This window comes from Lynx canadensis, chromosome E1 (assembly GCF_007474595.2).
Source record: "Lynx canadensis isolate LIC74 chromosome E1, mLynCan4.pri.v2, whole genome shotgun sequence".
Lineage (NCBI taxonomy): Eukaryota > Metazoa > Chordata > Mammalia > Carnivora > Felidae > Lynx > Lynx canadensis.
In genome coordinates, this window is record NC_044316.2 from 22,463,819 (window position 1) to 22,477,763 (window position 13,945).

Genomic DNA, 13,945 nt, shown 5'->3' on the forward strand with positions numbered 1-13,945 from the left:
TTAGATTAGCAATAAAAACACACACACACACACACACAAACAAGATGTCAATACAAAAATACCTCAAAGTCAAAGGTGGTCTGAATGAAAAATTTAAACACCTCAGTAATCTTTAAGTTTCCACATAATCATGACAACTTGGAACAGCTCTTTGCCAAAAACATTTATTCTTAAAATTTGTTTCAGCATTTCACAGAAACTTACTAATAGCCAGAATAATTTGTGCCCATTTTGCAGACTCTTAACAGCAAGAAGAAAGAGCTTATTAAAAGATTCTTTTGCACAAAGTTAGATCAGTATTTTAGTTCATCTCTTAATTAGATTTGCTTTCACACTGAAATCTTCAGACAACAATATACACTCAACCCCTACTTTTCTTTAACCAGTTTCCCATCTGTATGGCTCATAAAGGAATCTTCTTTAAAAGTTGATAAACTATAACAGGTGTTACTTAACAAGTGGATTACAGTATATGGAAGGCGCTTTGTTCTTCTAAAGTGTTTCTAAGTATGTCTATAAAGAGCAGGTCTATGTTTCACATTGTTTGCAAACTGATAAAATATCTTCTTCATAGGCAGATAAATGCTTCCTTTCCTCAAGAAGGCTGCTACCTATTCACTACCCACTTTATGAGGTCTAACTTGGGTTTTTCCTGAGAGCTTCTATACCTCTTGTTCTTCAAGGAAAAGCTTCTGTACTAACTATCCCCTTTTATCCACTTATTGTACATTGACCTTCATGTCTCCTGTCAGTCCTGATTCTCATTCTAACCAGCTTGGTAAACTCTAAGTAGGAATCTAGAGAGCAAGTTAAAAGGTTAAGATCAATGGATACATCTTTTTAAAGAAATCCATATACAGTTGACCCTGGAACAACACAAATTTGAACTGTGTAGGTCTACTTATATTTGGATTTCTTACAGTACTGTAAAAAGTACAGTATAAAATTTTTTTTAACTTTTATTCATTTCTCAGAGACAGAGCATGAGCAGGAAAGGGGCAGAGAGAGAGGGAGACACAGAATCTGAAGCAGGCTCCAGGCTCTGAGCTGTCAGCACAGAGCCCGATGCGGGGCTGGAACTCACAAACTGCGAGATCATGACCTGAGCTGCAGTCGGATGCTCAACCGACTGAGCCACCCAGGCACCCCCCAAAAAGTACAGTATAAAGGTACTTTCTCTTAATCTTAGTATTTTCCCTATCTTATTTTACTGCAAGAATACGGTATATAATACATCTAACATACAAAATGTGTGTTAATTGACTATTTATTCGTAAGGCTTCTGGTCAACAGTAGGCTATTAGTAGTTCAGTTTTGGGGGATTCAAAAGTTATATGTGGGGGGCCAGTGAACACATGTTCAGGGGTCAACTCTAGTTACTTAAAGTCCATATAATTATGAGTGGAGGATGAGAAGTATCAAACAATGCTACATACTGTGCTGAAAATCAGTCCTGTGGCCTTATAGTGCAGTAATTTTGTTGTGAGATAAAATGCTAATCCGTTTCAGTTCTCAGGGGAGTACAGTTTAATTAGATGTTGTACTTCTGTTGGATAACCTGTTATGGGACAAGCTTGGTGACTCCTGACATAATTAAACACACAGCGATAACAAAACACATAGCCAGAGGTGGCAAGAACAGTATCATTCACCCGGATTTTACGACACAGTGGGCACACAGTCTTCATTTTGGGTAACAGAGGAGAATCAGAATTGTAGTCCAGGTGTACAGGTGGTGGCGGAGTAGGTAGGGCAGTCAGCGATTTGACGGTTTCTTGATTTTCAGATGAGTACCACCACTCAAGGAATTGCAGAAAGAATACTCCCACAGAAAGGCCAGTAGAGAGGGATAAGGCAGCACCTCCCACAGCTTTCTTCAGAGCTGACTTTATCTTCTCACCAACACTGGTGGGAGAACAGAACGAGGAGACAAAAGGAGGAACTGCTTATGTAGGTATCGTCACAGAATGACTACTAAAATTATAGTTCTTACACTCTTCATCAGAATCACCGATTCAGTTTGGGGATTGAGTAGTTGCTAGATTGGCACTGTCTCCTTTAGTATCTGTTCTAAATGATTTCTTTTTTCTGATTTACAGTCTTTTGGGAGTATAGGAGCTAAACTTTGTATTTAATGACTAGGGTCTTCTTTGTTTTTGTGTTTTAAGAAAGAAATTAGACTGATTATATAGATTGTGTGTGTGTAAGGTAGTATATCCAGAAAAAGGAACAATGCTCTTAACAAAAAATAACTTAGCAATATTGAGGAATACATATTTGAACTTGTAGGACACCACAAACACTAACTAAAAGCAGTATAGCATTGTGGTTAAGACACAGTCTTGAGAACTGTTGATCAGGCTTGGATCTCAATTCTGCCACCTTCCAGCCATGTGGCCTTGGCAAAGGACTTCAGTATCAGGGCTCAGTTTCCTTAGCTGTTAAATGGAACAATGAATTTATTTCATTCGGTTGTGATGAGGATTGAGGTAACGTACGTAAAGCAAACACCTAGCACAGGGCCTGACGCACGCAGCAAGCGTGCACAAAAATGTAGCTAGTGTGATGAGGAAGTTTACCAGGAAGTTTACCACTCTTGTTCTATGGACACGAGAATTTTTCTGCGTTTACAAAATACCTCAAAGTGAACCGAGGAAGATGGATTTAATAAAATTGGTTCTGATTTTAGAATATGTTAACGAAATATTGGGGAATGTTAAAGCCTTACCTCCTGGCTGGTTGCTGCATCATGCTGACTTCAGCTGGTCTGTGCTCCAGAGCTTGTATATCCTGAACTGTAAGTCGACCTAACCGAACACCAGCCAGCCTCAGCAGTGGTGAGTGATGCTGAGCCTTTCCTAGGATGTATCGAAGTTGTTGTACAAAAAACCAGCCTTCCCATGCCATGTTAACAAATGGGTAGGCTGCCAGGAAGGCTTTATAAAACTGTTTCCAACGGGAAGAAGGGGGATGAATAGAATATTCATCCTCTTCTCTCAGGCTAGAAACCAGCTTCTCTAGCTTCACTTTCAGGTAGGGAAGAAGAACCAGGAACATAATTGACTTCCAAAGCTGCTGCTTTGGGAGACCAGCACTGGCCAACCTCTGAAGCTTGTGTGTGTCCTCCATTACAATGCGCTTTAAGCCATAAAAATTTTCAGAGAATGAGGCACTGGTTTTGGACAAATAATGCTGCTGGAGCAGAAGATCTAGCAGGGTGAAGATTTCATCAAACCACCTCCAAAAGAAGCCATAGTGGGCAGGATTGGATTCTGCAAGAACCTAAAGCAAAGTAAATTAATAAAATGAAATTCATTCCATTTCACAATTACTATGCATTGTATTTGCATTTCCCCTTTTTTCTTCTAAATTCTATACTTTAGGCTTAAATGAGCACTTCTTTTGGGGTCTGCCCTATCCTCCCTGAAGTGCTGGGTTATTCAGTACAGGGCTCTACACATAACATGGACTCAATAACCGTTAAACCATAGGATGTGAATTATAATTATTGGTTTGGTTTTTACCCAGTCCCTAAAAACTCTCAGAGAATTGACACCTTACCTTGACCACATGCTGAAGAGCAGGTCTCACTGCTGTCATTAAACTCTCCTGTGCTACCACCTCAAAGATGGATGGCTGGTCATCCACCACAGAAGCAGTTGTGATGTGAGCCCCGTGCTCAGCCATAATTTCCCGTGTGCACTGGGTTTCACTTTGCCCACAAACTCTTTAGTAAGCATGAACTTGTTTTAGTTATCAAATAGGTGCTCAGTCTTAAAGGTAATCTTTCTGCAAGAGACCCAAAACTCCTCTTTCACGGAAGTGGGGGGAAAAGACCTCTTCTGGAGGCAGAAGGGAGGGGTCTCAAAAGGAGGTTAAGAACGAAGTTAAGGCAGACGCGGTGGAAGTGGTGTGTGGGGTAGGGGTGACTTGTCAAATGCTGTACCTCACAGGGCAGAGCATGCCTATGGGACAGGGATGGGCGAAGGAGTGATATCTTCTGTTGCTGCAGCCCTGGAGACTGCGAATCAGGGACTCTAACTCGTGAGGGCTCAAGAGCCAGCTAGCTCTGAGGGGTTAGAGGTGCCAGTGCGGACTCGGTACGCGAAGACCGGCTCCAGCCGTTGGCTGCGAAGTACCCCCGCCAGGGACCGTCCTTGCGCGCTGACCCCCGGCGAGGCGCGAAGGACCCACGATTCCACGTTTGTAGAGAGGCCCCAGCTTTATGACAGGCGCCGCACCCGGAAATAGAAGCCGCTGGGGACTGGGATGGCTGGCGGACGGGAGGCGCTCTAGCCCCGAAAGTGGCCCGGAAACCGGAACGAGCAAACTCTATGACCCCACCGGAGCTTCCGCTTCCGCTTCCGCTCCCGCTGAAATTAAAGAAGTGACTTGGGGAGGCCTGGCTTGGAGTTGGGTTCTCAGCTCGGTTTACTTTTCTTAGCTAGGTTTGCATCGCATCCCCGATGGGAAGCCACACCTCTGAATCTCTCTGCAGAGGTCTTTTTGGAAAGGTGTTTGGGGCGCCGCGCGACGTCTGGCACCCAGAGCCAGGAGTTCGAGCCTGCTGCTGAGGCCTGTGTTCCCTTGGGCGATTTAGTTAAGGGTGGGGGGACGAATGGGAATGTGGACACACGGAAGTTCTCTCTGTGTGCGCCGGGCGTGGTGGTTAATTTATAGTCGGCCCTCCCAGGAGGGATTTGCAGCTGGAGATAGAAGTCTTTAGCCTTATTGCCGCTAATTTAAAAAAAAGAAAAGAAAAGAAAAAAGATGATTAGAATGAGAAAGGTTCCTGATGTTCCTCAGAACTTGGAACGGTCACTTTCCATTCTAGCCGGTAGATTAACTGTCTTGTAGGCGTAGTTACGTTCAAGCATAACTAGGCACTTGCCACACTTGATGAAAATGGTTCCTACTCTCCTATACGGTTGGATGTGTCACAGCGATGTGAATACAGGACTAAGAGGAATCCTGATGAGTTGTAACTAGAATCAACTGGAGACGCTTGGAAGATGGTACCTTTCACTGTATACCAAACTTAGTGTAATTTACAATTAGCAAAGGGCCTTTACATCATATGCAACTTACCCTCTCCTGAGTTGCTTATTCACGTTTAACCATTCCTCTTTCTTCAACCCCTCCCCACTTCTGTGCTAAATAGATTGGGGCGCCTGGGTGGCGCAGTCGGTTGAGCGTCCGACTTCAGCCAGGTCACGATCTCGCGGTCCGTGAGTTCGAGCCCCGCGTCAGGCTCTGGGCTGATGGCTCGGAGCCTGGAGCCTGTTTCCGATTCTGTGTCTCCCTCTCTCTCTGCCCCTCCCCCGTTCATGCTCTGTCTCTCTCTGTCCCAAAAATAAATAAAAAGCGTTGAAAAAAAAATTAAAAAAAAAAAGAAAGCTTTTCTTAATTAAACAACAAAAACACAAAGTTGAGACAGCATCTACTATGACAAGTGGGAAATTGGTTAAACATTTGTATCAATTTTAGGGTTCTTTGGTTACAAGAAAAAGAAATAGGCCACTATTTAAACTAAAAAAAAAATATTGGAAATATATAGAGTAGTTAAAATGAGGAAAGCCAGCTCTAAAAGGACAGGAACTACAGTCCTATTGGATGTCTCTAGCAAGAATTAGTAAAGTCTCACCCAGGCAGCATTGTTAAAATGAATGAGCTTCAACAAATTTCTGTCACTGTACTTAGAATGCAAATTGTATTGCCCTACCTTAGTTCAGATGTCTTCTCCACTCTTTCAGGGAAGAAGGCAAGACATCTTGATTAACGGTCTTTGAAAATACCCCAAAAGTAAATTGAAATTGCACAAGGAAAAGGCAGTCAAAAATAGTGTCAATTATTACAGCCAACAAATAACCACCTCATCATAAATCCCGCCCTCATGTTTATAATGTAATAATAGATAAGACACATAAAAAGTGCACTTATGTGAAGAGGTATTCAGGGCCATCAGACAGGCTAATATGACGTGAGTTTAGAGGAAGAGATAACTATCAGCTGGGAGGAATACACACTGCTAACCAGTTTAAACAGAACACCCTTGGGGCGCCTGGGTGGCGCAGTCGGTTAAAGCGTCCGACTTCAGCCAGGTCACGATCTCGCGGTTCGTGAGTTCGAGCCCCGCGTCGGGCTCTGGGCTGATGGCTCGGAGCCTGGAGCCTGTTTCCGATTCTGTGTCTCCCTCTCTCTCTGCCCCTCCCCTGTTCATGCTCTGTCTCTCTCTGTCCCAAAAAAAAAAAAAAAAAAAAAAAAAAAAAACGTTGAAAAAAAAATTAAAAAAAAAAAAAACAGAACACCCTTATTGGCCTGCATAACCAAAGGCAAGAACATTGTTTCTAACCTCATATTTTATTTCCACTTCCCTTTGCCAGTTGCTCTTTAATGCAATGATGTAACCTGGTACATTCTGTACCTCATATCATAACAGATGTCCACTGAGAAAGTTTTATGAATCAGGTGGACCTCAAAAGATAAGTACATTTGGGGCAAGTATTAGTAGTAGTGACAGAACTTTTGAGGCTAAGGGAGCAGCATGGAGTGGATAGGAGGAACAAATTGTTACTTGCTTTAACTGTAGAGGCACAAATAGGAATAGTAGAGGGTATGTTGAAAATAGATTTAGACGGATTATGGAAGGTCTTAAATGCTAGTTTTAGTACTCTGCCTGTGGATGGTAATTTATTTAATAAATATTGAGTAACTTTAAAGTTTGTTTGTATTTATTTTGAGAGATACAGAGAGCAAGAAGGGAGGGGCAGAGAGAGGAAGACAATAACAAGCAGGCTCCACGCACTGTCCTCACAGAGCCCGATGTGGGGCTCAAACTCACGAACAGTGAGATCGTGACCTGAGCCAAAATCAAGTCGGATGCTTAACCGACTGAGCCACCCAGGTGCCCAATATTGAGTAACTTTTATGTGTCAGACATTATGTTAGGTGATGGGTATAAAGTAGTAATAAAAACAAATTGTATCTGCCTTCATGGAATTTACAGTCGAGGAGGGAGATAATAAATAAATTAAGATACAATTTGTAAATAGAATGAGAGGGCTGGGATGGTGTGGTGGTGTGGGCTGGGAGTGCAGAACCTTCTAGAATGGGTAAACAGAGTGCCTTTCTGAGGAGATTGCAATTAAACCAAGACCTAAATTATGAGCCAGCCATGTGAGGAGTTGCGGGAGGAGGGGGTAGTATTAGGTAGAAGGAGCGGTATTTGTGAAGGCCCTAGGATGGGAAAGAGTTTAGCATATTTGAGGGCTGCAATAGCTAGCAAAAGGAAAAATGAAGAGTAACTGAAAGGCATAAAATGATGTTAGAGAGGTAGAGGCCAAACCACGCAAGGACTCCGGCCATGAGAAAGAGACTGGATTTTAGCCCAAGTGCAATGGGAATTCACGGAAGAATACCAGAATCACGATGAGATTTGTATTTTTAAGATGACCCTGTAATGGTTATGTGCTGATGTTTACTTTATGAAAATTCATCCGAGCTTTACACTTATAATGTGTGCACTTTTTATAAAATGTTTGTTATACTTCAAAATAAGTGCAATTAAAACCTAAGGGCACTTGGGTGGCTCAGTCAGTTAAGCGTCCAACTTCAGCTCAAGTCATGATCTCACAGTTCACGAGTTCCAGCCCCACGTCGGGCTCTGTGCTGACAGCTCAGAGCCTGAAGCCTACTTCAGATTCTGTGTCTCCCTCTCTCTCTGTCCCTCGCCTGCTTGCACTCTGTCTCTGTCTCTCGAAAACAAGTAAACTTAAAAAAAAAAAAAACTGGCTGCTGTGTGGATAATGGTTGGGAGAAAAGTTGAGGTTTCTAGTATTCCAGGCAAGAGGTGATGGTGGCTTGTATTAATGAGGTGGAATAGAGGGGATTGGATGAATTAAAGATTTATTTTGAAGGTAGATTGACAACTTGGAGATGGATTGGATGTGACAATTAAAGGAGAGAGAAATCAAGGATGACCCCAGGTTTCTGGCTTGAGGAATGTAGTGTAATTTGTCGAGATAATCACGCAGCAAATACATACATAGTATGTGCAGCCATAGTTCTAAGTGCTTTACATATATTAATTCCCTTCGTCCTTATAACAATATTTTGATTAAATATTACTATCTCCCCATTTTATAGATGAGAAAACTAAAGAGCATAGAGCTTCGGGGAGCTGGGGGAAGGATAGGTTTTGGACATATTAAGCATAAAGGAGCTGTTGAAAGGTTTTGAATAGAAGAGGCATATGAATCAAAGTCTCTAAGATTTTTCTGGTGGCTTCTTCGTTATGAATCCACCTCTGATTTCTGAGAATTGTAACTGGAACCAGGTTTTACAGCAACCCTCATCCCATGATTTGCTTAATTTGGGTGGGCCATAAATATAGAATTTTCCATAAGTGCGGTTGGCAATTTGGTGGTGAAAAGTTGGGAAAAGGTCAAGGCTAGAGATAGAGATTTTGAAGTCCTATGGGTAGGAAAGATCATTGAACTCATGGTATTGCTAAAAATAGTGTAAAGAAAATGTATCAATATAGAACTTAAAAAAATCCTCACTATTCTCTCTTTCCAATATCCTATATATCTTCTCTTTTCAGCCACATTTTCTTACGGAGTTATTTGTAACTCCTGGTTTCATTTCCTCACCTCCATTATCCTCAAACTTCTGCAGCATGGCTTTTGCCTTCTGTCTCTACTGACGGTCCCAGCAATGATGACCTTTACATTGCTAAATCCTTGGACGCTTTTCAGTCCTTCCTCCTCTTCTCTCTAGCAAGTGATACTGTTGATCATTCATACATTTACACATTCGACAAATTTTGGAGAGGGGAGGGGGGCTAGGTCGCAGAGATAGAAGAGCGAATAGGTTAGTATGTTCCTACTTTCATAGAACTCTAAAAACATCCTAAAAAGTTATAGCCACCAGCTTTTCCTTCTCCTTTTCTACTTCGCAGTCTCCTTTGCATTTTGGTTTCCTCAGCTACTGCGCCAGGCACTCTCACTCTCCACATTTAAAAAAATTAAAGACTTACTATTTTTGAAGCAGTTTTAGGTTCACAGCAAAATTAAGAAACAGGTACAGAGATTTCTAGGTCTCGGTTTCCAAAAGTAACTTACTATTGTGTAAGCACTCCTATTACAAGCCAGGTGCTTTACCTACTTTATCCCACTGAAACTTGCCAAGCCAGGAAGAGATAGATTGTTGGCTCCTTTTCACAGACAAGACTAAGGTTAAGGAGACATTAAGGAACTTTCCCAGTCATTCTCAAGGCAGGGGTTTGAATTCAGAAATTCAGATCCGATGCCATCTCATCCTGTTTTCCAACAGGATATTTCACCCTTTCCATGGGAGAGTTTTTAGAGAACTGTGCGAGGAAACAAATCCAGAGAACGACAGTTTGTTTAATACATCCCTCTGTATAGCCACTGAACTCCCTCTTGGGTCCAGTATCCAGTCTCCGAGGAAAGCCTGTCCGTCTCCAAGGCGACAGAGCTCGCCGCCTTTCTGGTTCTGCCGCGCGCGGGAATGACGGTGCGCGGCGAGGTTCTCTGACGTCAGAGTTTCCTGTCCACCATCTTTGTCTCTGGCAAAGTGGGTTTTGCGCAGTGGCTTAGACCTGGAGAAGGAGTCGTGACGTGCAGGAAACCATTACAACACCACTCGGGCCGTGCTCTCTGGCTGCTGCCGCCACCCCCGCCTTTGCCTCCGGTGAGTTCAAGGCGGCTAACTTCGGGGTGCGTCCGTCACTGCTGGGGGGAGACCCCAGGTTGACTTGGACACTGGCGGGGGGACGAGGAAATCCTAGGAGCGTGACCGTTGAGTATGAAGTGAGCCGTCGGGTGTGACCGTTGTGAGGAAGAGGGTTGGAGAAAGGGACTCCACCGCTCTGGCGGGGCGAGGGAATCCTCGGGTGTGGCCGCTGGGAGTTGGGGGGCACCTGAGGGAAGATACGTTCGAGGTCGGGGGGTTGGGGCCAGAGGCCAGGGGTGTGGCCGGTAGAGGCTGGAGGCCAAAGGGGAGAACCTTCCTTCCTCCCCGCTTGGCGTCTTTCACTCAGAGGTGGGACGTGTCCAGCTTAGCAGAAGGGGAAAGGGATTCCCCCACAGGTTTGTCCATTGATGGGCGAACCTCTCCCGTCTCCCGTAATGTGAGGATAAGCGACACCTCTCTCCCACCTTGTAATGGAGGAACATATCCCTAGAATCTTGACCACCTGGGGCAGAAGAGGAATTCCTGACACTTGGGGGGAAGGGAGGAGAAACGTTCAGACCCGATGTGAGAGTGGGGGAAGCAAGTAGGGATAAATCTTAGCCCCGAATTTTTTCTTTCTGGGCTTAGCAGGAATGATCTGGTTTGAGAAAGGCTGTAGATTAAGCCAGAGGTAAAGAAACTGGAACAGCCTGTTATTTCCATATTCTTTGAATCGAAAGAATTTATTCACGCTGTTTGTTTTAGGAGCAGTCTTCTATGGGGGTGGGGGGCGGCGGGGATGTTAATGATCTCACCTGGCTGTTTCATTATGGAGCTGAGCACATAAAGTGTTGCTGCTTCATTAAACGGATTTTTAAAAGAAGTGCGTCTTAAATGCCAGAAACTGTTAATCATTGTGGTTTAAAAGTAAAGCGCAGTAAGTTTAGAAAAGGCCGTGTGACCACGAAGGTGGTCTCAATGAGGAACAATTTAAGTGACTAATTACCTGCTTGGTATGCCTGTATTGCTTAGCCTCAGGGTACACTTATAAAATAATAATAGAAAGCAGCAGATGAAGGAGATGCAGCTGTACAAGAAAACGTGTAACACATTCCAATGATGACTAAGCGTGGTGGTAAGGTGAGAACTGTTTGCAGGTATCTTAACAGTTTAAACTCCTAGCGAAGCAAAAGGATAGCGTGTTCTGCGGACAGCCTCGCTGAAAGTTGGGTGGTAAAATTAACACAAAGCTAACATTCTGTGAATTAAGAGACAGACTCAAGAAAGCCCAGTTCTTCCATCTTTTTTTCCCCTTAAACATCTATATTTTATTTTATTTTTTAATTTATTCAAAAAAAGGTGTTTTTTTTTTTTTTTTAAGTTATTTATGTATTTTGAGACAGAGAGAGGGAGACAGAGAATCCCAAGCAGCCTCCGCACTGGCGGAGCCTGATGTGGGGCTCAAACTCACAAACTGTGAGATCATGGCCTGAGCTGAAATCAAAAGTCAGACTCTTAACCAACTGAGCCACCCAGGCACCCCACTGTCCATATTTTAAAATACTACATTTTATGCACGGATTTGACCCAAGCTGGACAAGGAGTGAATTAGATATGATACGTTCTCCTTTTCTTCTTTCTTTACTTCTAGGCTTAAATTTTCCAGAGTTTTGGTATTTCAGTTAAGAATCGGATGTAAAGGGGGGCCTGGCAGGCTTCAGTAGGGCATGCTACTCTTGCTCCATGCTGGGTGTAGAGATTACTTAAAAAAATAAAATCTTAAAAAAAAGAATTGGATGTAAACCTTTTGAACTTCTTACTGTATAATATTAACACATTACTTTGTAGTCTGACTTTTTTTAATGTTTATTTTTGAGAAGGGGGGGGCAGAGGATCCAACGTGCCCTCCACGCTGACAGCAAGTCCGATATAGGACTCAAACGCACAAACCATGAGTGAGATCACGACCTGAGCCAAAGTCTGATGCTCAGCTGACTGAGCTACCCAGGCGTACTGGTAGTCTGACGTATTTAAATAGAAGTCACATCTTGTGTCTATTGTAATTAGATGTCTTATGATTTCTTATGAGCTAAATGATAATGGAAGACACTATTATCTTTGCATTGAAATTTCTGATTATTGAGATGTTGGAATATCTCAGCACCTTTCACACTTGTAATAAAAGATGGCCGAATGGCCTTTCTGCTCTATGATTAGGTTAACTCCTGCCAGTTTTTTTGCTGTGAGCACCAAACTGTAAAGCCCAGCTCTGTGTGAAAAGAAGGGACTTAGTGGCCTCACCAAGTCTAAGTTAGCCGCCATTTCCCAGAGAGCCATTTGAAATTGAGACCCTATTAATTTTTTTCTTGCCTTATTTTCTTTAGGGGGACTGTGAGGAGGGAGGAATAGAAGAGAAGGGTCTTGAGGCACCTGGGTGGCTCAGTCGGTTAAGCGACCGACTTGGGCTCAGGTCATGATCTTACAGTTCGTGAGTTCAAGCCCCGCGTCGGGCTCTTTGCTGACAGCTCGGAGCCTGGAGCCTGCTTCGGATTCTGTGTCTCCCTCTCTCTCTGCTCCTCCTCAGCTCGTGCTCTGTCTCTCAATAATAAATAAACGTTTAAAAAAAAAAAAGGGTCTTTCACAACCTATATTTGGGAGAAACTAGGTTATGTTAAATCCAGATATGTAATCCTGTGCAGGGAAGCTTTCTCTGAAATGCAGTGACACCACACTCCAGGCTAGGTCAAGTAAGAATGGTTGTGTGCTTTCCCTGTGATAGCTTCATTGTTTAGCAATATCCCTAGGCCAAACCGCAGGCCTTCAGAACAGTCAGTGACTTGTGGAGTTTGATCTGGTGGAAAGGTAGTGTGAGTTCAAACTCCATAATGCCTTTGCTTTTTCCTGGAGTTCTCCTGTAGGAACAAAAAAAAGTTTTTTTTTTTTTTTCGGGAAGAGCTTGGTTTTTGAGGCTCTTCAGCGAATATTTGATTTTTTTTTTTTTCCCTATTTTTTTCAGCTCTATCTTGGCTTCTTTTTCTTTGGCTTCTAATGCAGGCTACGTTTTTCACCATCTTGTATTTTGGAGAATCTGCTTATGTTCATCCCTGGCTTGTGATTATCTCCTTTAAAAAATACATATGTAATTTTTTTGAAGTGTAATTCACATAACAAAATTAACCATTTTAAAGTGAATAGTGACAGGTAGTACAATCCCAGTGTTGTGCAACTACCACCTCTTTCCACTTGTTTTTGTTTAGACTATTTTCATTTTTCTTGGAGTTTTCTTTTGGCTTAAGGCAGGAACTGACTTAATACAATGTGTTCCTGCCAGTATGGGTAAGAGATGTTTCATTACTGTTTTTTCCAACAGCAGGAACTAAGAGTGATAGGTTTTTCCTTTCTTTAAGAGCAGAGATTCTTAATTTAGGATCTAAGATTACTTGACTCTCTTCCCTGAAATTTTGTGGGTGGGTATGTTATTCTCTAGTTAAGAACACAGTGCTCACAACGAATAGGGAAATATATTCCTTGACAATGAAATTTAAGAGAGGTAGTTAAATGTGTGGGTCATTAATAAAGGTAGAACTTCAGACTAGGTTAGTTTTATGTTTAACAGACTGTGGTTAAAACTGTTAAAAATTTAATATGTGGGGCACCTGGGTGGCTTAGTTGGTTGAGCGTTGACTCTTGGTCTCAGCTCAGGTCGTGATCTCATGGGTCATGGGATCAAGCCCCACATCAGGCTCTGTGCTGACAGTGCAGAGCCTGCTTGGAATTCTCTCTTTCCCACTCTCTGTCCCTCCCCTGCTCATGGTCACACACTGTCTCTCAAAATAAATAAGGAAAACTCGAAAAGAAAAAAAAAGAATTTAATATGTTTGGTGTGCCTGGGTGGCTCAGTGAGTTAAGCGGCCAACTTTTGATCTCAGCTCTTGATCTCAGGGTCATGAGTTCAAGACCCTTGGTAGGCTCCAGGCTGGGCAAGAAGGTTACTTAAAAAAAATTTTTTTTAATATGTGTATATGAATATGAGATCTTGAGAAAACAACAATTTTTGTGCCCCTTTTCAAAGAAACTGGGCGGGGGGGTGGGGGGGGCACCTGGATGGCTCTGTCGGTTAAGCATCTGACTTTGGCTCCGGTCATGATTTGTGAGTTTAAGCCCCGCAGTGGGCTCTCTGCTGTTAGCATGAGTGCTTTCTCTCGCTCTCTCTCTCAAAAATAAATAAAATGTTAAAAAGCAAAAACAA

General features: G+C 42.8%; 2 protein-coding genes across 4 annotated transcripts in view; one reads left to right on the top strand and one right to left on the bottom strand.

Annotated features, from left to right (window-relative positions):
• Positions 1-148: 148 nt before the first annotated feature.
• PEX12 (peroxisomal biogenesis factor 12) lies at positions 149-4,291 on the bottom strand. The gene is made up of 3 exons (XM_030296682.2): positions 3,562-4,291; positions 2,729-3,282; positions 149-1,905 (listed from the first exon to the last, which is right to left on the bottom strand). The coding sequence occupies exons 1-3, from the start codon at positions 3,685-3,687 to the stop codon at positions 1,506-1,508; spliced, it is 1,080 nt and encodes a 359-aa protein (XP_030152542.1). The 5' UTR covers positions 3,688-4,291; the 3' UTR covers positions 149-1,505.
• Positions 4,292-9,584: 5,293 nt separating this feature from the next.
• AP2B1 (adaptor related protein complex 2 subunit beta 1) overlaps positions 9,585-13,945 on the top strand; it is a 129,357-nt gene continuing 124,996 nt past the window's right edge. The window contains exon 1 of one of the 3 annotated variants that reach the window (XM_030296903.2): positions 9,585-9,714. The gene's annotated coding sequence lies outside the window, so the exon portion shown is untranslated. The other 2 variants (XM_030296905.1, XM_030296904.1) reach the window with 2 other exon arrangements.